At 45.8% G+C, this 21,065-nt stretch overlaps 1 protein-coding gene and 3 non-coding genes across 8 annotated transcripts in view; 1 reads left to right on the top strand and 3 right to left on the bottom strand.

Moving 5' to 3' along the window:
• Nucleotides 1-698: 698 nt before the first annotated feature.
• On the bottom strand, nt 699-792 carry trnai-uau (transfer RNA isoleucine (anticodon UAU)). Its single transcript has 2 exons — nt 755-792; nt 699-734 (listed from the first exon to the last, which is right to left on the bottom strand). It is a non-coding gene; the product is annotated as a tRNA-Ile (tRNA).
• Nucleotides 793-1,010: 218 nt separating this feature from the next.
• Nucleotides 1,011-21,065, bottom strand: part of rhbdf1b (rhomboid 5 homolog 1b (Drosophila)) — a 32,642-nt gene continuing 12,587 nt past the window's right edge. Inside the window, exons 1-20 of one of the 5 annotated variants that reach the window (XM_076759453.1) lie at nt 19,369-19,502; nt 15,317-15,458; nt 15,091-15,224; nt 14,649-14,795; nt 8,672-8,900; nt 7,655-7,861; nt 6,530-6,652; nt 6,245-6,387; nt 5,853-6,107; nt 5,655-5,766; nt 5,454-5,528; nt 4,971-5,132; nt 4,783-4,883; nt 4,577-4,640; nt 4,135-4,229; nt 3,615-3,690; nt 3,142-3,242; nt 2,861-3,014; nt 2,478-2,701; nt 1,011-2,173 (exon numbers count right to left, since the gene is read on the bottom strand). In XM_076759453.1, coding sequence (XP_076615568.1) covers nt 1,978-2,173; nt 2,478-2,701; nt 2,861-3,014; nt 3,142-3,242; nt 3,615-3,690; nt 4,135-4,229; nt 4,577-4,640; nt 4,783-4,883; nt 4,971-5,132; nt 5,454-5,528; nt 5,655-5,766; nt 5,853-6,107; nt 6,245-6,387; nt 6,530-6,652; nt 7,655-7,861; nt 8,672-8,900; nt 14,649-14,795; nt 15,091-15,224; nt 15,317-15,430 — 2,712 coding nt within the window. In that variant the 5' untranslated portion in view covers nt 15,431-15,458; nt 19,369-19,502 and the 3' untranslated portion in view covers nt 1,011-1,977. Of the gene's footprint in view, nt 2,174-2,477; nt 2,702-2,860; nt 3,015-3,141; nt 3,243-3,614; nt 3,691-4,134; nt 4,230-4,576; nt 4,641-4,782; nt 4,884-4,970; nt 5,133-5,453; nt 5,529-5,654; nt 5,767-5,852; nt 6,108-6,244; nt 6,388-6,529; nt 6,653-7,654; nt 7,862-8,671; nt 8,901-12,203; nt 12,319-14,648; nt 14,796-15,090; nt 15,225-15,316; nt 15,459-19,368; nt 19,503-21,065 lie in introns of those variants that run through there. The other 4 variants (XM_076759452.1, XM_076759454.1, XM_076759455.1 and 1 more) reach the window with 4 other exon arrangements.
• trnai-uau (transfer RNA isoleucine (anticodon UAU)) lies at nt 3,375-3,468 on the top strand. Its single transcript has 2 exons — nt 3,375-3,412; nt 3,433-3,468. It is a non-coding gene; the product is annotated as a tRNA-Ile (tRNA).
• On the bottom strand, nt 16,004-16,097 carry trnai-uau (transfer RNA isoleucine (anticodon UAU)). The gene is made up of 2 exons: nt 16,060-16,097; nt 16,004-16,039 (listed from the first exon to the last, which is right to left on the bottom strand). It is a non-coding gene; the product is annotated as a tRNA-Ile (tRNA).

Genomic DNA, 21,065 nt, shown 5'->3' with positions numbered 1-21,065 from the left:
AAGACCTGATTATCTTAATGCGTTTATGAAGCTCTGGTAATATTTGCATCTTCAGTCTTTGTTGGTACCGTAGTTACTACAGCAGAATAAGTATTAGTTCAGAGACAACAGAGAAGAAAGAAAGGAAATTTGTACTCCAGTTTGCTCTTAACACATCTACAAAGACAGGGGGAAAAAAGCCTAATTAGGCAACAAATGAGAAAAAAATGTCCAGAACAGCCTGTGTTGACATGTTGAAGTGCTTTTCAAACCTCATACACCTGCATTTACTGGTGCACAACTGATTTTCCTCAACAAATTGTGGTTTTCTATCCGCAAACACTGCAGCTGTCTTGGTAAAGGTGACACAGTGTGAAGTCTACTGAAGGGAAACAATCAGCTATTGTTCTCACTGACAAGCTGTTGATTAAAATCACAAGTTGCTGCTTTCAATGTGACTCCTTCATGGGAAACTCCAAATACCTTCCAAAACTGGCCGTTACATTAAGTAGCAGCAGTGCAGCATCTTGAGACAGTTCTTCAGCGAACTGTTCAGTTGAGAAGGACACCTTTATTTTACAGCTGCTGCATGAAGGCCAAAGCCTGTTTTAGCTATTTGAAGTGGAATTATTAGAACATACAGGTTTAAGTCAACGTCTTCGCTATTAGTCTTGTGATCGGAGAATTATTTTAACTTGACCACCACATTAAAATTCCGCTGCTCCAGGTGAGGCTCGAACTCACAACCTCGGCATCACTCTGCTGGTTACTGTCTTATAAGTACCGCGCGCTGACCGATTGCGCCACTGGAGCCTCTGTGGTGCAGACAATTAGCAGTGTTTTCAAAGGGCAGGGGTGCAGCTGTGCTCCATCACCACTAGGGGGTGGATGGATACACAGCTTTTACTTTAAGGTAAAATTAATAATGGCTTGTGAGATCAAGCGTCACCTGGAGAAGACAACGTCAGCTTTCTGGACATCGTATCATTTGAGATCAGGCAGCAAACAGATGTTGTTTTGTTGTGTTTATTGTCAGGTAGCTAAAACGCCACCACATTGAATAACAAAACACAAATTCACCTCATTAACAGCTATTCATAATGGAGCAGGTTATCATACAAGTGTGTCCTGTACTGACGTAACACAGGGTGAATATAAAAACAATCCATTTGTGACTGAAGTGCATTAAAGGCGGTGGTGGAAACGATTGTTTCCAGTGTGGTTAAAAATGGCATTTCAGCCTCCAAATACTGAAGCAGAAACACCTTTTACATGATTCTGTCAGAGTGTGAGATACAGTTTCTACAGAGTTTAAGGAACAGGACCCGAAACGTCAGAAACTGCCAACACAAACTGACAAATGGCACAAAAATACATTGTGTGTGTGTGTGTGGTTGTGTGTCAATAAGGCACATTTAAGCATTTTAAAGTCTCATTTCATGGCGAGTTTTAACTCTGAAGGACATCTTGTAAATGGACAAAACAGTTTGAATGTCAGTAAAAAAGTACAAAACCAAAATCGACTGCAGCTGTCTCAGGTTGTACTGTTCATTTTGGCCACTAAGGGGTGCTGTTAAGCCCGTTTCACAACAGAAGTGAGGTCAATAATTTGGCAGGCAACCACTGTCTTTGTAACTCCCCTCCAGTGTGACTGGTCATTGATTAGCACAGCTACAGATCAGTCACACACACACACACACCAATCTTGAGTTCTTGTCACTCAGGTTTACATTAGTTAAATGAAGGCTTTCATGCACAGCCTTTATTCATAGTGGGTCTGTTGTACTGTTACAAACAGTCAGACATAAGGTCCACATGAAATCCTGAAACACTGCTCATTATTCCAGGAGAAATGTTTTTGCTTGGCGACAAACGGCACTGCAGCATCATTATCCAACTTTCAACTTCATCGACACCCAACATTTAGAAATGCTGTGACCAGCCAGGCGTCAGTGCGCGTCCATTAAGCCATCCAGCTGACGTTTCAAAGGCTGACGTTCAGAGGAGGTGTGCGTTCAGGTCGTATTTCTCGCAGAACTTGTCTGTGATGGGGATGCAGGTGAGGTACTCGCACCAGTCACACTTCACAGGGTAGACGTAGAAGAGGACGGCCAGAGTGGACAGAAGACCCAAGAAGATCAGCAGGAAGACGCAGATCTGGACCCGCTTCCGGTACATGTCAGAACGGCCGAAGCTGGGGAGGAAAAACATTGATAATGGAGAATCGATACTGTTCTCATGTATGTTCATAAAATATGAAGCTAAAGAGACAGCTAGCTTAGCTTAGCATAAAGACTGGAGGCAGCAGGAAACAGCCAGCACATAGCTGCTGATAGACAGATTTTGGGTGTCATTGTTCAGTCTAAATGCTAAGCTAAGCTAACGGGCTGCTTCAAACAAGTGACATCCATCTTCCCATCTAACTGTTGGGAAAGCAAATGAGCATATTCACCCAAATTATGAACAAAAGAATGTGAAACATCACTGTCTACACCTACCTAATGTACGGCAGGAAGGCGAAGGACAGGAAGAATCCCGACACAAAACCACAGATGTGGGCAAAGTTGTCGATCCAAGGAAGCAAACCAAAGGAGAAGAAGAAGACTGAGATGGCGAGCAGCTTGGCAAAGGCCCGCCACGGCCGCTCGAGGATCTGCCAGCTCTGAAACAGCTCCACAAAGAGACAGGCCAGGATGCCGAACTGGCTGCCTGCAGGACCCACCTGAGATGAATCAGAGGAAACAAGATGTGCGGTTTACAACACATCCAGGGCTTGGATATTGCTCAGGAAAGTGTTGCATGGACAACATAGCTGTAGTGCTGGTTTTCACAGTAACAGTTAGCAATGTGTTTGGGGTTTTTAGTGTCAGAGACACTGTACCTCTGCTCTGTAGGGCAGGAAAATGGATGAGGCCAAGTTGCCTGTGATGCCACTTAGCATGTAGATGATGGAGATTCTCAGCCAGCCAGCCAGCTTCTCTATGTCCCTCAGCACCGTCATCTGGAAAAACACTGACACCAGGCAGTGCAGGATCCTACAGACACAGACAGGACAGTTATTTCTTTAGCTTTAACTATGATTTAGACAGATAAAACAGTTCCATTTTCACATCTCTGCTTTAAAAACTGAGGCCCATTGTGAGATGAGGACAGTTCGCTCACCCAGCATGAAGAAAGAGGGACAGCCAGAGTCTGGAGAACTGGTCTGGGATCTCTGGGTTGAGGAAAGGCAGCAAACCGCACACGTCGTCCATGCAGGCCACCTGGAAGAGAGAGAGTGACTGTCAGGAAACAAACACTCAGTCAGGACTGATGAAGAGCCACTGCCACCGTGTGGAGGAAAAGGAGAGTGTTGAAATCAGTCCAAAGTGCTTTCAGATCACAGCTCACTGCAGGCTCCAGTGGCGCAATCGGTCAGCGCGCGGTACTTATAAGACAGTGACCTGCAGAGCAATGCCGAGGTTGTGAGTTCGAGCCTCACCTGGAGCAGCAGTGTTTTAAATTTGAAAAACTGAAATAGTGACAGGACAAAAATAGCAACTGCTGCGCAGAGTTGGTGAATGAGAAACCAGCAGTGGGACCAATTTGAGGCAAAGAAAAATGTCTATGAATAGCGAAACGGCTGATTGTCCCACCTGTGAGCACAGAGTAGCCTCCTCGTGGAAGTAGCCGTGCATGAAGTCACAGTACTCTCGTGAAGTGATTTCACATCTGCAACATGAAACACTCCATCCATCAACAGCTCACAGAAAAAAAAAAGGTTATCCCACCCGGGATACGCAGAAACAGCCTGTTTATCCTGCACAGTGTTCTCATGTGACGCTCTTCACCATTCATTAAAAGTCTGATATACTAGAGATTTTCTACATGATTTCTGTCCTGATATTAAAAAGCATTGAAAGCATGAAAATAGTCTGATTGTAAGACAGTTAATACTGGCACATATGCAGCAGCTTTAATACCAAATTACTGGTAATACTGTACTGAACAGGCCCTAGACCAGGACTTCCAAACCACCCCATACCTTGTATAGAGCTATAAAATATAACGCTTTCTATTTGAAATGAAACTTCTACAGATCAATAAATTGTTGTATAGCTGGAGATCCTTCACAGTGATCCTGTCCCCAGAGGAATGTGCCTTTAACGTCCCTACCGTCCTTTGGTTCCGATGCAGCAGGGCCGGCCTGTGATGGTGCAGTCTATGTGGGGGAGGTTGGTGTGATTCCCAGAGTTGTACCTTGTACAAACCTACAGATAAGAATCAGAGGAAAAGTTTTACACAATAGCTACTGAGCCGCACCTCAAGTAATGGCCCAGTAAGATTCTTAATTTAATTCTTATTATAATTATCCTGCAGTGCTGTTTTCAACAGATTAGAGCAATAATTCAACGTCAATGTATTTAGTGCACAGTCATACAATAACAACAGTGCTCCGTCCCTAACAATGTGCAGCTGATCTCATATTTCAGCCAAATTCTCCAATATTACCTCTGCATCCAGCTGGTTGCTACAGTTTTGGTGATCTGAGCATGTAATAGTTTAATATAATGGCATCAGCTGAATGCTTAAAGTGCTTACATAGAAATGTACTTACTGGCCACCTGGTGATGTCATCAGACCACTCGTGAGGTGAAACGGAGGCTGGCTCCAGACAAATTCTACAGAGAGCAGACGATTAAAAAATAAATACCAGCGAACATTCTACCTTCTGTTATCAACAGTAACAGCTGTGCGTCAGCAGGCTGCTGCTCTTGCCTGAATTATGATCCCTACAATATGCGTACAGTGTCTTTATGTTACCTGGGGTCCTGGTGGCAGACTGAGCCATGTTGCCGTAGTGTGCCATTCAGATAGGGAGCACTGGGGTGCTGAGGCCACTTCACCCACACTGCCAGGGTACTCTGCGGCAGAAGACAGAGATCGTACAAACAACACAAAGACTCAGAGAGCTGTGTGAGTCCATTAAAGCTCCGGCCGGTTTCACTGACCGAACACTCCTCCTGTAGCGTCTGCAGGCAGCCGGAGCGATCGTTCCTCACGCAGCAGCCGGACTCTCTCTCCCTCGCTCTCTTCTCCTGGATCAGTTTGTGGATCTCTTGGTCTTGACGCATGCAAGGGGAAAACTTGGCTCCCAGGTGAATCAGCGCCTCCTGCAGGACAGCGGGGGGAGACATTACAGCTCGGTGAGGTCGTCATTTAATTGAATACTTACAGCTAACTGAGTTTAGCTTTCTATTGAAGTGAACTGTTTTGACTTGTCTGCTTGCTTGCTAACTCGTTACAGCTGACTTAACGTGCAAACTTTTCCCCCTCATTTTTTTCCACACACCCCGTAAAACTGTAAAAGTACCTCCTGAACAACTAGAGATAATTACACTCGAGCTTTTCCCATTTTGACCGCCAAACTTAAAAGCTGAGTAAAGCACAGTCAAAGACTGAAGATTGTATATTTAAGAAAAAAAATGACTTACCGAGCTTGGACCCACCCAGAAGTTTTGCTGTTGTACAAACTTAACATTTTCATAAACTCCCTTGTTCCTCAGCACCTCAAACATAATGAGAAAAGTAATGTTACAAACAATGCTCAGTCCCACATCTTCTGCAGGAATTCATCACGAATCCACTGGCAATATGCCAACGTATTCCTAATAAACACTGTGAAATACACTCACGGAGTCGACAGTTTCATGTTGTGAGAAGCCCACGGGGGCAATGCCGTAGATAGCGACCGCCAGAATGGTGATGAGCAAATGGACAAATGTTATCCAGTAGGTAAAAAAAGGCCTACGGAGGACACAGGGACAATTTCAGGCTCCATTTGCTGGGTGTTTGGAAGGAATCTGGAAGGAAAACAGACTCCGCCGTCTTACCTGTGATCATCCATGTCCTCAATCTGCCTTTTGACAAAGCTGTCAATGCGCTTGCGGTATGTCCGGTTTGTGAGGCGGCCGACCATGCCGAGCCCGTAGGGCCTCTTCTCTCTGGCAAACAGCTTCTTAACGGGAACCACGATCCTTTGTCCCCGCTGCTGATGGCTGTTGACACTCACCACTTCCTGCCTCAGGCGCACCTTGGGTTGGACCAGAGAGGCATCTTTTGCCTTCCTCCACCCTCGCTCTAAAGGCCTGGATTGAGGAAGAGGAAGAAACCATTGTAAATGTTTCAGTCGGAGGAGGACAGTATGATACAGCACTCTCTCCCCTGCAGCATGTCAGAGGTTCATGTGTGCATATAAATAAAGCTGTAAAAAATCTCAACTCACAGCATGAGGTGACTCCTCTCCAGTTCATTCTTGTCCAGCGCACTTCCTGTGAGCTCGCTCTCGTCCAGCTGTTTGAGGGCTGCCTCTGACGGTGTCTCAAAAACCTCATCGGCGTAGCTGGACAACTCGTCCTGCAGGCCGTCCTACACACACGAAAGTAAGCAGGAATTCAAAGCTGAGCAACACAAACATATTCTGAAGAAGGCACAAACTTCACAAAAATGGCCGCTCGATGGTGAATGAAAGGCTATCCTGGCAGTGTGTGGAAGTGTGTCCACCGCTCACTCTGGTGAAGAAGGAAGTGTCCAGATCATCAGGGAAGTCTGCAGTGTCGTCTTCATAGAAACCAGGAGGCATGAAGCTCCGTCTGCGACACCGCCCGGCAGTGCTGTCGCCTAACGTTCGGCCCTAACACACACACACACACACACACACACACACAGTGACCTGCAGAACACATGCAGTATATCCTTGAACTGACAGTTTATTTGGAGGAATCAGCGACTGCGCCTTCTTAATGATTGTGTCTGATGCTTACATAGCAGCTGTGACCTCTGCGTGTCAGTGGATTAGTCTGCACTTCCGGAATATTCTGACTGCAATCCAGCAGATAGCTGAGCATTCGGTGTGTATTATCATGGACCATCTGCTGGTGAAAACTCCCCCAGTTGCTCCCCGCCCAACACACACTCGCAGATACTCTCAGCGAACATACATCCATTTACATGTGTACGTCTGCAGCCAGTGGGCCACACTGAGAGACTCATCTACACTCCACTGCGAGACACTTGGCCCTGTGTTTAATCCGCAATAAGACAAGCTGATCTTGTGTTTTATATAACATTCCTACACACACATAAGGACACACACAAACTCGGAAGTAAAACCCTCCCGTTCGTATGTGAATATGACAGATGTACTTTTTCTAGGAACTTTTTCGAGGAATCTCTTTACAAAAACGTAACAGAATGGAGATTAAAGCGTGTGCATGTGTATGAAAACTACCACATTACAGGCTGACTGGTCTTCTGAAGATTTGCCACTAAGCGTCATTAAAACGTAAAGCATTCATACATCCTGAGCTTAATCTCCTTTTCAGAGAAAAAGACCGCGCTCTGTTTCAGACTGACTGATAGGGATCTACTGCTGTTTGCCCACAATGGATTACAATTGTCTTTGTACTGCAACCACTTAATATCGTATTAGTGAGGCACAGTTATACAATAGCTGGTCCTGATGTGGATTCACGCTGTGCAGAAAAGAGTTATCTCGGCGTCAGAACAACAGGAGCTGGCAGTAGCTTTGAAGTTAAAAGAGGGTAAAACATTTTGCAAAGCACAGAATACTTGGCAACTGAAAAAAAAAAAAAAAAATCAAACTGAAATCCACTGTATGAGAAAAAATGAACACCTTCATTAGCGCTGCTGCAGCTTTGAAACTCATGACTGCGACAGACTCCCGTTTGCGCCTTCGTGGCAGCCGGTTTAGGGCGGAGCGGGAGCTGGAAAAGGAGCAGAGGGAGGCGGTGCCGGGCGTGATGGGAGTTTGCGGGACACTGAAGCCGTCTGCGTCTTCCACCATGCGGAAGGCACGACCCCGGGCCAGGGGGTCTACGATCTGCGCACACACACACGCACACATTACGTATGTGTTGGTTCACCACAGGTTTTTTTTTTTTTCCATACTCAATTGTCGAGCCGTATGCAACAGTGACAGAACGGGGAACAGCAGGGACGCACGCAAGACAGATCGAAGCGAGGGTTACACTGATGTACCAGGAAAAAAGAAGACAAAAGTGCTTCATCAGAAGGTTTTAGCAGCAGAGGATTGATATTTCAGAGGTGGAAGAAGCACTCAGATCTAAAACTTCAAGAAAAGCAGCAAAGCCACAGTGTAGCAATACTCAGTTACAAGAAAAAGACATGCAGTGAATTTAAGTACAAAAGCATTAGCATCAAGTATCAAAAGTAAAGGTACTTAATATGCAGAATGGCATGTTTCAGGATAATGTATATCGTATTCTTGGATTCTAATTACTGATGCATCAATGTGTTCATCACTTCAATGCTGAAGCTTGTAAAGGTGGTTTATCTGCTGGGTAGTTTGAGAATTTCTCCTCTCCGATCAATAGTTTTATCTTAATCTGTAATATAACAGGATTTTATCTTGTATTATTAAACTAAATTTGCAAAATAACTAGTAACTAAAGTTGTCAAAAAGTACAATATTTGCGTCTGACTTGTAGTGGAGCAGAAGTATCAAGTAGCGGACAAACGAAACGAAGCAAAGAGGTGGAGCAGGCGGAGGAAATCTAACGTGAACTAAAGGGAGAGCGTGAAAGAGTGAGAGAACGGAAGATGTGATGGAGCTAAAGGTGAATTATTGTCTCTTCCTAAATCCCTCTCAGGCGCCCCAGGTGCGGCCTACCCGCTGCATGCCATAGTGGTGGTGACTGGGGTGGTGGGGTGGGAGGTAGAGGGGTGGAGGGGTCTCAGTGCTGGCCAGGGAGAGGTTGTCCTGGCTGTGAAGCTCCATCTCCCGCATCACCTGTGCCTTGAGACCCCCGTACAGATGGCTGCAGTGCTGCAGGCTCTTCCTCCTCCATCGCTGGGTGCTGTCGCTGTCTTTGCTCACCCCGAACCAGTCAGCCGTACCCCTGAGGAGAAGATGCGCTCTGATTAGTGAAGAACTGAGAGAGCAATCAACTGAAGTACTCAATGCTTTTAATAAAAGTGACTGAGGTGTTTTTATCTACACCTGAAGCCACTATAAAAGGACATGGGGCATTAGACTGACCATTACTTAAAATACAGATATTCATAATGTAGCTGCAATGTTTACCAGGCTCATCATCTTAGTGTAGCGTCTTAGCATGCAAACATGTGCTGATTAGCACAAAACACAAGCACAGCTGAGGCTGATGGGAATGTCATCAGCTCTGCAGGTAATTCTGTCTTTGCCAGGGGCTATTTTCCATGATTTCAGTAGCTATTAAAGATTAAAACAAAGTTTAAGTATAGGCTGTCTTGCCAGTTTTGTGCTCTAAGGCAACATCACTGCTTCATCTCAAAAACAATATCTTGTTTTTTCTGCAAGTCATGACAAAGGGGCCGAGCCAAACCTTCAAGCCAACCAACAAAGAAAATGAAAACATAATAACATTGTTCTCCTCATTGTCTATTCTGTTCTATTTTTGGCCATAATCTGCATCAGCCTTCAGAAAATCTGGGCCCACACCAAGTGTCTGTTGACAGATTGATTCTCTGATGAGTTGACTGATTGCAGCTGGTTGTTGGGGATTAGCTGACAGGTAAATTGGTTCATTTGCTCAACAGAACAATACCTGAAAACAGACACAGAGCATCTGGTTTCTCAACCTTTATGCATGAAGCCTTGCACTTTTTATTTGGTGCCTAAAATACTAAAAAGAAAGCCAAAAGGCATAGCGTTTAGAAACTAAATAAAAAAAAGAAAGACATGTGTGAAGCATGTTGGATGAACAGAAACTGATGAAATATTGTACATTTAGGTTTGTTTCAGGAGAACCAGTGATCTTAAACTTTGTTCTGGATGATGATTAAGTGATTGGATTACATTATGCAGCTGCAGTATGCAGCCAAGATGTCTTGTGCAACATGCCAACATATCTGACTAAAACCCCTCACATTCAGCTTCCCTCAAACATTTGCCTCTCCTCTATTTTTATCTGTGCAGCTGAAAGCGGCTGAAGTAAAAAAAAAAATACAGTCTTGATCCTTGCTGCCCTCTGCTCCGTCAGCACTAAAGAAGCTGATGCTGCAGCTGATAGTTCTGCAGCCGATGGCCTGAATCGTGTGTTTCTTTGTGTGTTCCTCATTTAAACCCAATAAATGTGCACTGGACGTGTGCATCCAGGTCCCCTTTCTTCCATGAAACAGTGCCTGCATTGCCAGGCTGCATGTTCAGGAGGGGGAAGGCCACTAAGGGGAGACTGTTTGGAGAGCAGCACGCTCAGTAATAAACACTCGAGCCTCATCATCAAGAAAGACGCCAGCTGAGGACGCCTTTTAAGGCTGCACGGGGGCAGGCGGGGAGTGGTGCAGCCCTGATTGTTGTCCCTCCAGAGAGGAATGTCTCAGAAAGCAGACAGGTTCGGTTTCAGACGGGGCCTCTCTGAGCAGGAGGAGTAAACATGATGGTAACTCATTAGAGTTAAGCTGCAGAAATCTTCATTAAAAACAGCTAACGAGCAGCATTAGCATAACATCCGCTGGCGGTAAAACAGATGCAAACACTCGCCCACATCGCCAAGCAGAACCCGTTTCGAGCGAGATGACATTTGTTTGTGTTTGTTTAGATAAGAGGATATTTGTCTGCGTGCACACAGGCAGCAACAGGCACGCAGGTCATTTTCACCCACACGAAACCATAAATAAAATATTTCATGACTGGTTGACGACAGCACAGATTCATCACCCATCAGAGATCAAAGCGAGGTGAAGCCACATGAATTAGCTTTCATATCCTAAAGGTAAGGCTGGTACATATGAAGCAGCGATCCACTGTACCGTAATTACAGGCTGAGACAGCATTCATTTCATCTGGGAGAAAAGGCCAAGGGGCAAGTCAGCAACGTGAATAAAATGCTACGATTGGAAAAAAAAAAAAAAGAAAAAACAGACGATAAATATGAACGCTGATGACAGCTATTGAGTTTTTCGATTGGATTAATCCGCCAACAAGTGGGTTTTAGTGTTACTTCACAAAGAGAAAACTAAGAGTAATTAAGATGAACAAAAAGCTGCAGGCACTTTTTTTGGGTTGTTGTTGAAACGAGGTGTTTTAGCATCGTGGTGATCCAAATGCTGTTTCACACTCTGACAAACAGAAAACTCCTGAGGAGCAACAGAACGTCTTTTTGGAAGAATTATTATCACAAGTGACGGTGATGAAATGAAATACTGGCCAGTGGCGACTTCTAACCGCATTTAATCAAATACTATACAGAAACACAGATGTGACATCCCTCCAATATCCAGTTTATGCTTCTTTATACTTCTACTACAATTTATTTCAGAGGCAAAAGCAACTTTTTACTCCATTTCTTATCCAATAGCATTAATTTTGCACTCCCTTTGCAAATGCAGGAATTCCACACGAAAAATAGAACGCAAAATGATGCATTTTTACACTACTGAACTTTACATAAAGCAGTTAAAATTAGCTAAACCTTGACGAGCCACAACACTGCATCCTAACATCTTAACATACAATGACTGGGACCATTCTGCTGCATAAATACTTCTACTTTTGATACTTGAAGTACATTTTGCTGTTGTGTTGACCCTGTTATGTTCCTTTACTTTCACTTCCAGATTATGTCTACACTTTGCTATTGCTACTTTCACTTAAAGGGATAGTTTGATATTTTGGGAAATGCGCTCATTTGCTTTACTGTCAAGAGTTAAATGAGAAGACTGATACCACTCTGGCTTATCTTAGCACAAATACTGGAAACAGAGGAAACAGCCACAAACACGACCACTTTGGCTTTTGTATAGATGAAACATAGAGTTGTAAAGTTGAAAGTTATACCTGCTAGCTCACTATTCCCCCATTTTTTCAGTCTTTGTCTATCATAAACTAAGCTACAGTAAGTAACAGCTGGCTGGCTTTATGTTTCTTATACAGACGAGACAGTGGTATCAGTCTTCTCATCTCACTGTCAATTACAAGCTATTACAAAGCGATTCCTTTAACTATCTGAATACTTCCTTCCAAACTGCAAAATTCAGTGCAACCCAAGAATGAAAACTATTCAGATGTGAGCCGCCAGTCGCAGCTAAATTTGATAAATCCACAACAAATGAAAAACAAAGGCATAATCCGCAATTCCATCATCTGTTGACTCAGATCAACCTTTTAGTTCAGTATCTTCTGCTCTGGTTTGTCCCACTGAGCAACACCAAAGCGCACTCACCTGTCCAGAGAGCTCCAGGAGGGGTTCAGGGTCTGGGTCATACCTGAGGGGGGCAGGGACTGTGGAGCTGCACAGCCTCCATCACTGGCGTCACTAACATACTGTCCCTGCTTACCCCCTGACCAGTACTAAAGCCTGATCCGCTGAATGCAAACTGATCCTCTGCAGATCACACATACAGCGTTCCATAAGGGGATTTCCTGATATCCAGGCCAGCAGTACCTTGTAACACTCGCTGTTATGCAAAGAGAGGATGATCACCACATGTCCAGACTCTGTGTAACATCCCTGCCCTGCTCACTGAGCCCCCTGGTTAATCAAAGGTTAGAGGAAAAGCCGGCGTTGATCTCCTCGGCCTGCCGGGAATCTGATCTGTGAGCGTCCTGATGCGAAGGAGATCCACAGAAGACGTCCAGTCTTCCACCAGCTGGACTCGGTCATTCGGCGCACTGATGAGCTGGGGGCTCTTAAATTTTCTGACCTTGCGTTCCCAGCACACAACACAAGTTTCCATATGACTGTGCATGCGTGAGGGAGTGTGTGAATGTGTCAGTCGCTGGCAGGCCTCCCAGTATCCCTCCTCAAGAGTTCGCGTAAAAGGATGTGACCTACTGGGCAAAGAACACAGCGGCTCTGGTCCTTGTCAGACTGAAAGTACCCCCCCCCACCCCCCCCCTTCAAGAGCCCCTCTATTGATCTCTCTCTGTCTCTGCCTGGGTTCGCAGGAGTGTGTGTAAACACCAGTTCTCCCTCTAACACACCAGTGCTCCACAGGAAATGGAAGATTAGAAGGAGGGAGAGACGGGACATCATACACACTGTGAGGGAGGAGAGGCTGAGGGAGGGCACTGGGACATGCCTGGACACGACACACACACACACACTCATTCACCGGAGAGGTTGTACCACGGAGGTTTAGCTTGAACCCCACCTTGCTTTGCAGGGATATATATCCGTGCCAGCAGTTAAAAGGAGTCCAGTTGAGTGTGTTGAGTTCAGTTCAAACACCTCATTACCAGCATCAGTGTGACTGGGGGAGATTATTATCCGCGCGAAACTGTGGCCACGATCTGTCAGAGTTAATGGCTCCTTAGCATGAAAAATGACTCACAAAGAGTTTCAGCCTGTTGTCCTGCAGATCAACAAACACCAGGGCGACCTCTCAGTTCCCCTTAAAGCTACAAGTTTGCGGCAAATCACACACTGACGCACAGTTTGTTTGAAGAGTAAAGATTTATCCAGTATTTATGCGTTCTTCTTCTGAGGAGGAGGAGGGTGAGGAGGAGGCACCTCAGCTAACCTCCAAGAAGTCGTGCACACACACACACAAACTTCCTCTCGATCCCATTAATTCTCTCATAAACATCAAACGCATTAATTCTGCTTCTCCCTCACATACACATACAAGGGGAGTAAACCTGGGCCTGATAAAGTTAAGACAGGAAGACGCTCCTTTGAAGACTCAAGGCTTTACTTTTGGCTCCGTGTTCAAACATTAACATTCAGTTCGGTGCTGTGGGAGGGGCCGCTTTGATGTGGCCCCCGCGCTGCGTGAGGCACATAGAAAGTCTGTATGAGTAATTGTATTATTTTGTCTGCCTCCAACCATGTGGTGGTGTACACCACCTGGGCTGATACTGATACACTGCGTGCGCGAGAGCTTATGCGCAGCCTTCATGTGTCGGACGTTGTTCAAAGTGTCGCGTCTGCAGCACAAAGACGCTGCAGAGGGCGGGAAGGACTTTAGTGCACACCTCCACACAGACATCAAGGGCGGAGAAGTGAAAACAGTGTGTTTTTGGTGCATTCACTTTTTCCTCGACCACTTCTGTGTATCACCAGGTTTCCTTTGGGCGCCTGTCTTCTCTGAAGGATTTTGTACACACATCAACACATAAAAACCCGTACTCTACCACCCATGGTTGGCCTGAAAATCTTTGAAATACAATTTTCTGCAGTGCAGATCTGTTGTATTTGTGCAGAAATGATCTGGTCTGCTTTAAACCTGCATTGACTGCTTCTTACGGCCACTTGGGGGCAGCAGAAACAAGCTGCAAAAGCTATTTTGACTTATAACCTGAAGCTAGTACGGCAGACTTGTTAGCAAACTGTAGCTTATTTACACATCAAGGAGATATGAAGCCTTCAATTGGAGTCATGTTTCTGGCCACCTTATGAATATTCACTCTCCTTTTAGTTCTGGTTTTGGTCTCCACCAACTCTAGAGGGAACTGTCTTTCTCTTTGGCAGTTAAATGGCTCTTTTGGTCCAACTGGTGGATCTTAAACTCCACCAATCCAGCAGGAGTCGAGAGAATCTGTGGCAGCTCCTGGTTATGCTAGAATCATTTGCATTATAATTCAGCATACTGGTTTGCATGGCACCAAATCAGGACACCTGCAAACCGCTGTTATCCCCTCCCTCCCTCCTCCACCTCTCCTGTACCTGATGATCTGTTTGGGTATAGATGAACGCCGTCGCGCCAGTATTTTGGGGATGCAGGACCGCCTTCGAACGGCCGACACCCTCCTGGGGCCCCTCTGGCCCTTCGGGGGAACAGTGTTGACCCGCTCAAAGTGCACCCTTTTCTCACTTTACACACAGCAGCATGTAGAGGACAGGACAGGGAGGCAGTGTGGAAAAGCAGATGGTAAATAAGGCAAAATCAAAGAAAAGGGAGGACAAGAGAGAAGAGATTCATTAGCGTTAAATCAGAAAGGAGGATGAAGCTTCAGTTAGTTTCGCTAAAGATTTATTAGTGGAGAGGAGTTATTAGAATTAGAAGGAACAACAGGGTGAAGGAAATTAGCAGCTGGAGAAAATCAGCCGAGAGGAAAGAACAAAGCTCTTATGAGTGTGTGTGTGTGTGTGTGTGTGTGTGTCTAACCTCTTGATGGACTGTGTGAAGGAGGGCAGTCTCTCCAGAGGAGGTCTGAGGTAGTTGTTGGAAGTTTCCAAGGCAGCGATGCAGGCCTGAGGGTTTTCCCCCGGCATGCTGACGCTGCGCAGGCGCTTCACCGGCTGTAACACACAAACACGTGACCGAGTCTGTGCCACTTCATGAAATCAGACAAAGGGCTGTTCTGCTCTGACGTGCATTCGTGTGCTTCTACCTGGGTGGGCGCGGGCGTGTCGTCCGGCGTCAGCTGGATGGTCGGGATGTCCAATTTGAGCCATGGCGGCTTTTTCCTCTGCAGGCTGCTGCTCCTGCTGGCCGGCTCATCCATGCTCGTGAGCCCCCCCTACGCCTGCCAGCTGCATGACACAAGCAGAGGAAATGGGTTTCCAGGACAAAGTGCACAGGCAAAATATGTTCACAGACACGTTAAAAACAAAAAAAACAAAAAAATCCAACCGTCAAAAGCCAAGAGTGAGCAGCTTTGTTGAGTAATTACAGACACTGGACAGAATGTGCACAGAATCAACAGTAATCCATGTCTCTGCTTGGTGTGAGCTCACACAGATGCAGCGTGGAAGCAAATGTTTGGAGCTGCTTAATCCAAATATTTAAAGCTTCTGGTCTGCCAGTCACTCTGAGCGTCTCCTCCAGATAACCTGCATCGCATCCTTATTCAACTCCATGGAACAGGTGATTCGTGCCTGTTGATCCTCCAGTTTCCAGTTAGGCTGAAAATTTGGCCACATATAAATATCTCACCTTTATTAAATATAGAAACCCTCTGTTTGGTGTCAACAATGATGATTTCAGTCTGCTGAGATTCATACAGAATTCTCTCATGCTTCTACCTGCTGCCCACATGCCAGAGTTTTTCCTGCGGCAGCTCGGCTTAAAACTACTCTGCTCCAGGTGAGGCTCGAACTCACAACCTCGGCATCACTCTGCTGGTTACTGTCTTATAAGTACCGCGCGCTGACCGATTGCGCCACTGGAGCCTCTGTGGTGCAGACAATTAGCAGTGTTTTCAAAGGGCAGGAGTGCAGCTGTGCTCCAACACCACAAGATGGTGCTAGGCTTCTCAGAGGTAAGGCTCTCTTTTCTACTCAGGCACAAATAGACAGAGAGGGTAAGAGGTCTGAGTGCAGCCGGCCACCTACTAGCAGACAGTGTCAGACAGAGACAGCCTGATAGATCCAACAACAGAGCTACACAAACAGAGGGAAAGCCACAGAACAGTAAGCCAAAGCCTCCACTTATGCGGTCGGTGCTGGTTAATGGGTTTATGGGTGAAGGAAGGCATTTGGAGAGTGAAAGGGGTTTTCCGGCTTAACCGTGGAAGGTCTATGGGAACAAAAGCTGCTGAGCTCCTCGGGTGAAGCATGCTTACTGTGTTACTAGAACCTCATCGTAACAATAAGGACTTTATCACACCTGAAAAACTCCTCACTCAATTATGTAAAGTGTCGAGGAGACGAGAAAAAGCCTCTTGGATGACCGACACAAAGTCCAATTGAGCGATCTCTCCCTGCTCACGCGGCACATAATGCAGCTTAATGGCAGCACATTTACGACATGAAATTCATGGTCATTTTTTAAACAATAGGTCACTGATTTTAGGCGGATTCGAGAAACAGAAGCAGGCACATTTCTAGGCGATGACCCCTCAAACTACTGTCAGCTAACAACAGGCTCTTTGGCTGTGAAAGCAGTGCTAGGCTGCCATGCTTACGTGCTAACATTTGCAGTTTTAGGCCTACTGAGCATCGCCCTGACTGCAGTCCCATGAACAAAGTTCAGCTGCAGGCACATTATTATTTGGAAGATTATTGATTGTAATTTATGACAAACACTTGTTTGTTAAACAAACATATATTACCAACCAGACAGATTGCATGAGATCTATTAAAGATTGAATATCTAAGAACAAGGTTATTTTCATGGATGACGAGTTTGACAAAATACTACTTCAAAATACAATTTCCCTGCAGGAAATACTGCTTTTGTGAATCAAAAATCTAACTGAACCCCACAAACTACAGTCTCATAAACGGACTCAGTTCTATCAACACCCCACTGACAGTCTCAATAAAGACACTCCATTTAGTCTATCCACAACCTGGAACTGTGTATAGCCTGATGAAATACTGCATTTTTGAGCCCAATAAAAAGACAGTATTAATCCTTGAGGCTTTAAAATATCTGCTAACAATATATGAGCAGTACCCAGCTGACGTGTACTGACAGCAACACACCTGCAATAATACTAGCTGATATTTCGGCTTGGTCGATTTAGGCTGCAAGACAAATGATGAATAAAGCAAACTGGGTCAATTCTACCTCTTTATGGTTTACCTCTACTAAAGCCCTGTTGTTGTGGTGAATAAAGGTCTTGATTGTTAATTTAATAGCATGTCTGCTTCTCTCTACCATCGGCACACTTGGTCTTTTCCAAATTTATTTCCCCAGCTCACTTTACTAAAATGACATTTAATGTGAAAAAGTGTCTCTTGGGCCAAGGGGAAGTCATTGAGCAGGAGTGGAAGCACTATTACTGGATAATAGGACATCTGCACGAGGCTGTGGCGAGACGTAACGAGCGACCACCAATGAGAAGCTCCTGCAGACCTCAGCTGTGAACCATCATTCTGTGATTCACTGCTGGGAGTGAAATTACAGCCTCCCCTCTATTGCCATAGAGCCATTAGCCGAACAATAATCTCCTCCGTCGCTCGTGCTGCCGCAGACGATACTCAAACTTCTGGCCAAAGCTGAGTCTAACCAGCTGAAAGGCGTTCGCCGCCGGCAGCTGGAGGCGTCCAAACGACGGCACACACAAAAGCAGTCACAGGTGCGCTATGCGCTGAAGGGGAAAATCCCCACTTGCATCCTCTTACTTGTCAAATACAATCAGCGTGAGTGCACACTTTACGCTAAACGCTATCATTCTCTCCTCTGGTGTATCCGCTCTCACCTAAAAACTCCCTTGTCGGTTTCGACACTGATCTCCTACTTTTCCCAGGAGGCTGTGCAGCAGCGCCTGCAGCACAGGTGTGAACTTGTGGTTCTCAGTAAACGGTGGGTGTCTGGACAGATGAAAAGCGTGATTACTCAGCTACAGCAGTAGCGCAGCGGGAGCATGAGCTGAGCATGTGCTCCCATGCAGTTCAACAAAGCCGTCGAACACATCGCGGCTTGTTCCATCACATACTGATCTACTGAGGTTACCGCAGGGTGTGGATGTTTGTATTTCTCTCCTCTACAATGGATTTGACAATGCAGGATTACTTCATTTAGATTTACACTTCCATGCCGGGTCACTGTTTTAGCTCCCTGCCCTGTCCTCTGATGTAAGAGTTAGTTATAAAAGGTGTTTAAATCAGACACATGATCAGCCTCATTGGACCAGACTGAAATATCTCAACAATTACTGCATGCTTACTGGTGATCCCCTGAGATTTTACTAGATATTCATGGTGCCCACAGGATGAATCTTAATGACTTTGGTAATCCCTTGACTTTTCCTCCAGCGCGATCAGGAGGTTTTGAGTGAAACGCCAAGACAACTATCTGACAGCTTGTCAGGACGTTCAGTACAGAGCTCGAACATTGTCGGCGATCGCTTCACTTTTCCTCCAGTGCCTCGTTCAGGTTAACGCTTTAGCTGTTTCCCGATGTGTCTCAATAACTATCAGACGGACTGCTGGGAAGTACAGACATCCACGGTGCCCAGAGGATGAGTCTTAATAACTCTGGTGATCCCTCCACTTTTCCTCTGTCGTCGTCATCCGGGCTTGCTCAAAAAAAAACGCCACCAGGATTCTTTGAAATAATGACATGAATACACACAATGGCTTTAAACTCCGAGCCCTGACCAGACTTCAAGCTGAATCGTCGTTTGTAGGATACATGTGCAGATACCCTTCATGCAGTCTTTAAACATACACATGCAGAGCGGCCCTGAAAGGCAGGTTGACTCGTTCTTATTCCTTGTTGCTCTCAGCTGCCCGTGTCAGTGTTTTGGTCTCTCTGTGGTCACATGTGGAAGCCTGCGCGTTCTCTTACGGTCACAGAGGATAAACACACCCCTGCAAATAGAAACCTCCACCAGAACGATCCATAACCACATCCTTTGCTTATTCTGCGGTGGTGATGCCTGGTGTGTGCCTGCGCACGCGCTCACAGCAGGACGGACGCTCTCCGATCGATGTAAAGCACGAACGCGCACACGTCGACCCGCTCGCACGCTCACAGCATATAAACACTCACTTGACAGCCCTTGCTTCAGTCTCCCACGTCAGGATTTTGCAGTTCTCCATACGGATAAAGAGGAAATGCAGTGCGGTCCGACGTCAATCTGCCTGTTTTCCATCTTGTTTCCAACATCCGCCATTTGTTACTCCGCGATAGTGATCTCTCTTTTTTTTTTCTCTAGTTGGGTTTTCATGACAGGCAGATTAGGGGCTGTAATCCCTGGGCTGTACACCACATGACATGGCCCTGCTGTCAGGCCATAGAGGACATGATTGGATGGCGATATCGCTGCCACGGTGTCATCAGCACCCAGCAGGAAGTGGCAGTCTCAGATACCAAGGTATTCACCCTCAAAGTGGAAGAGGTGTGATGAAACTTAGATAATGGAGGGTTAAAAAAATTGCGATGCACATGTTTAAACTCTTGGTGTCTTCTCTGAGATTTACATCGAGAAAGCACTCTATGATAACTGTTGTCTCATTCACACCATCTCTGTCGAGTTCCAGCTCTTTTGAGATTTATCACAGGAAATGCGGCTCTCTCCCGTGCAGCAGCCTGATGTGCCTTTAGGGGACCGCAGCAGAACAGCAGCGTAATTGGATCCTTTTTAAATAGGGTGACATTTCCTGACATGCCGAGACAGAATAAAACAACTCCATCTCCTCAACACCCGAGCAAGTCCTGACACCGCTCCCTGATTCTGGTCTTTGAGGCCGAGGCGCCCAGTCACCACGGCACAGAGGCTCGCTGTGACTGCGTGTCAATAAGCTTTGATATTCAATGGCTCTCAAAGCAGCCCAAAAGCTAATCTCTGCCCTGTGTCCTTTTATTCTCCGAACCTCTCCCCTCCCCCCTCTTTCTCTCTCTTCCTTCTTTCTCTGTCTGTCTTCTCTCTCGTTTCTGCTGACACTCATTTCATTCACCGCTTTCTTCGACAGTCAGTGTGAACGCCCACCAGAAAGTGGCACAGTGAAATTACTTGGTGCATCTTTGCGTAATATTCTGCATCGTGCTCGCCAGCCGGGCTAGTGCTAGTCAGCCGCAATACCATGCTGCTGTTTCGACTGCAGGTGTGACGAGGCCTTAATACCACGCTGACATACTTTGTGGAAAAGCCCGACAAAAACAACATTCTGATAAAAACCACCAGAATTCTTACGTTGGGTGAGGCCGGTTGCGCTGAAGCTTTCACAGATCGCTCTGTCCAAAGCCATTGAGTCAAATGTGCATAATATTGGCATCGAGCAACGACAACTGCCAAAATCAGAATGAGTCAGAAAAACCGTGGTTACTTTAATGCTGAATTTTAGGTTCAGAGTCGAGCTCTTTTCCTTTCTGTCCAAGAGGAAGGTGCTGTAAAACTGACAATTAACAGTGCGCGTCCAAGTTAATTGGTTGGGGACTCGGCAGCAGATTAATGCTCAGACAGTCAAGGTGCGTTTGGACTTAGTTACTGGCGTTGTTCTGCTCTAATAGGCACTACAACCTGCCCAACAGCACCGCTGGGTCCATTTTAAATTTCGGGTTAATCCAGTTTTTAAGGACCGTGCTTTCAGAAGTTGTGGCCATGGGAAACGACCGCCTGATGTCCTCACAACTTTCGTCTGACCAACAATCCAACTGACCTTTGAAACAAATGCAGAAAATCATTAAAAAGAGGATTTTGCATATTAGTTGACTATAATGTTCTTCTTTTAAAAGAAGGAATCATT

The sequence above is a fragment of the Chaetodon auriga genome, chromosome 20 (assembly GCF_051107435.1).
Source record: "Chaetodon auriga isolate fChaAug3 chromosome 20, fChaAug3.hap1, whole genome shotgun sequence".
NCBI classification, from domain to species: domain Eukaryota; kingdom Metazoa; phylum Chordata; class Actinopteri; order Chaetodontiformes; family Chaetodontidae; genus Chaetodon; species Chaetodon auriga.
Note: the sequence above shows the minus strand (reverse complement) of the source record. Positions and strands in the feature narration are given on the sequence as shown.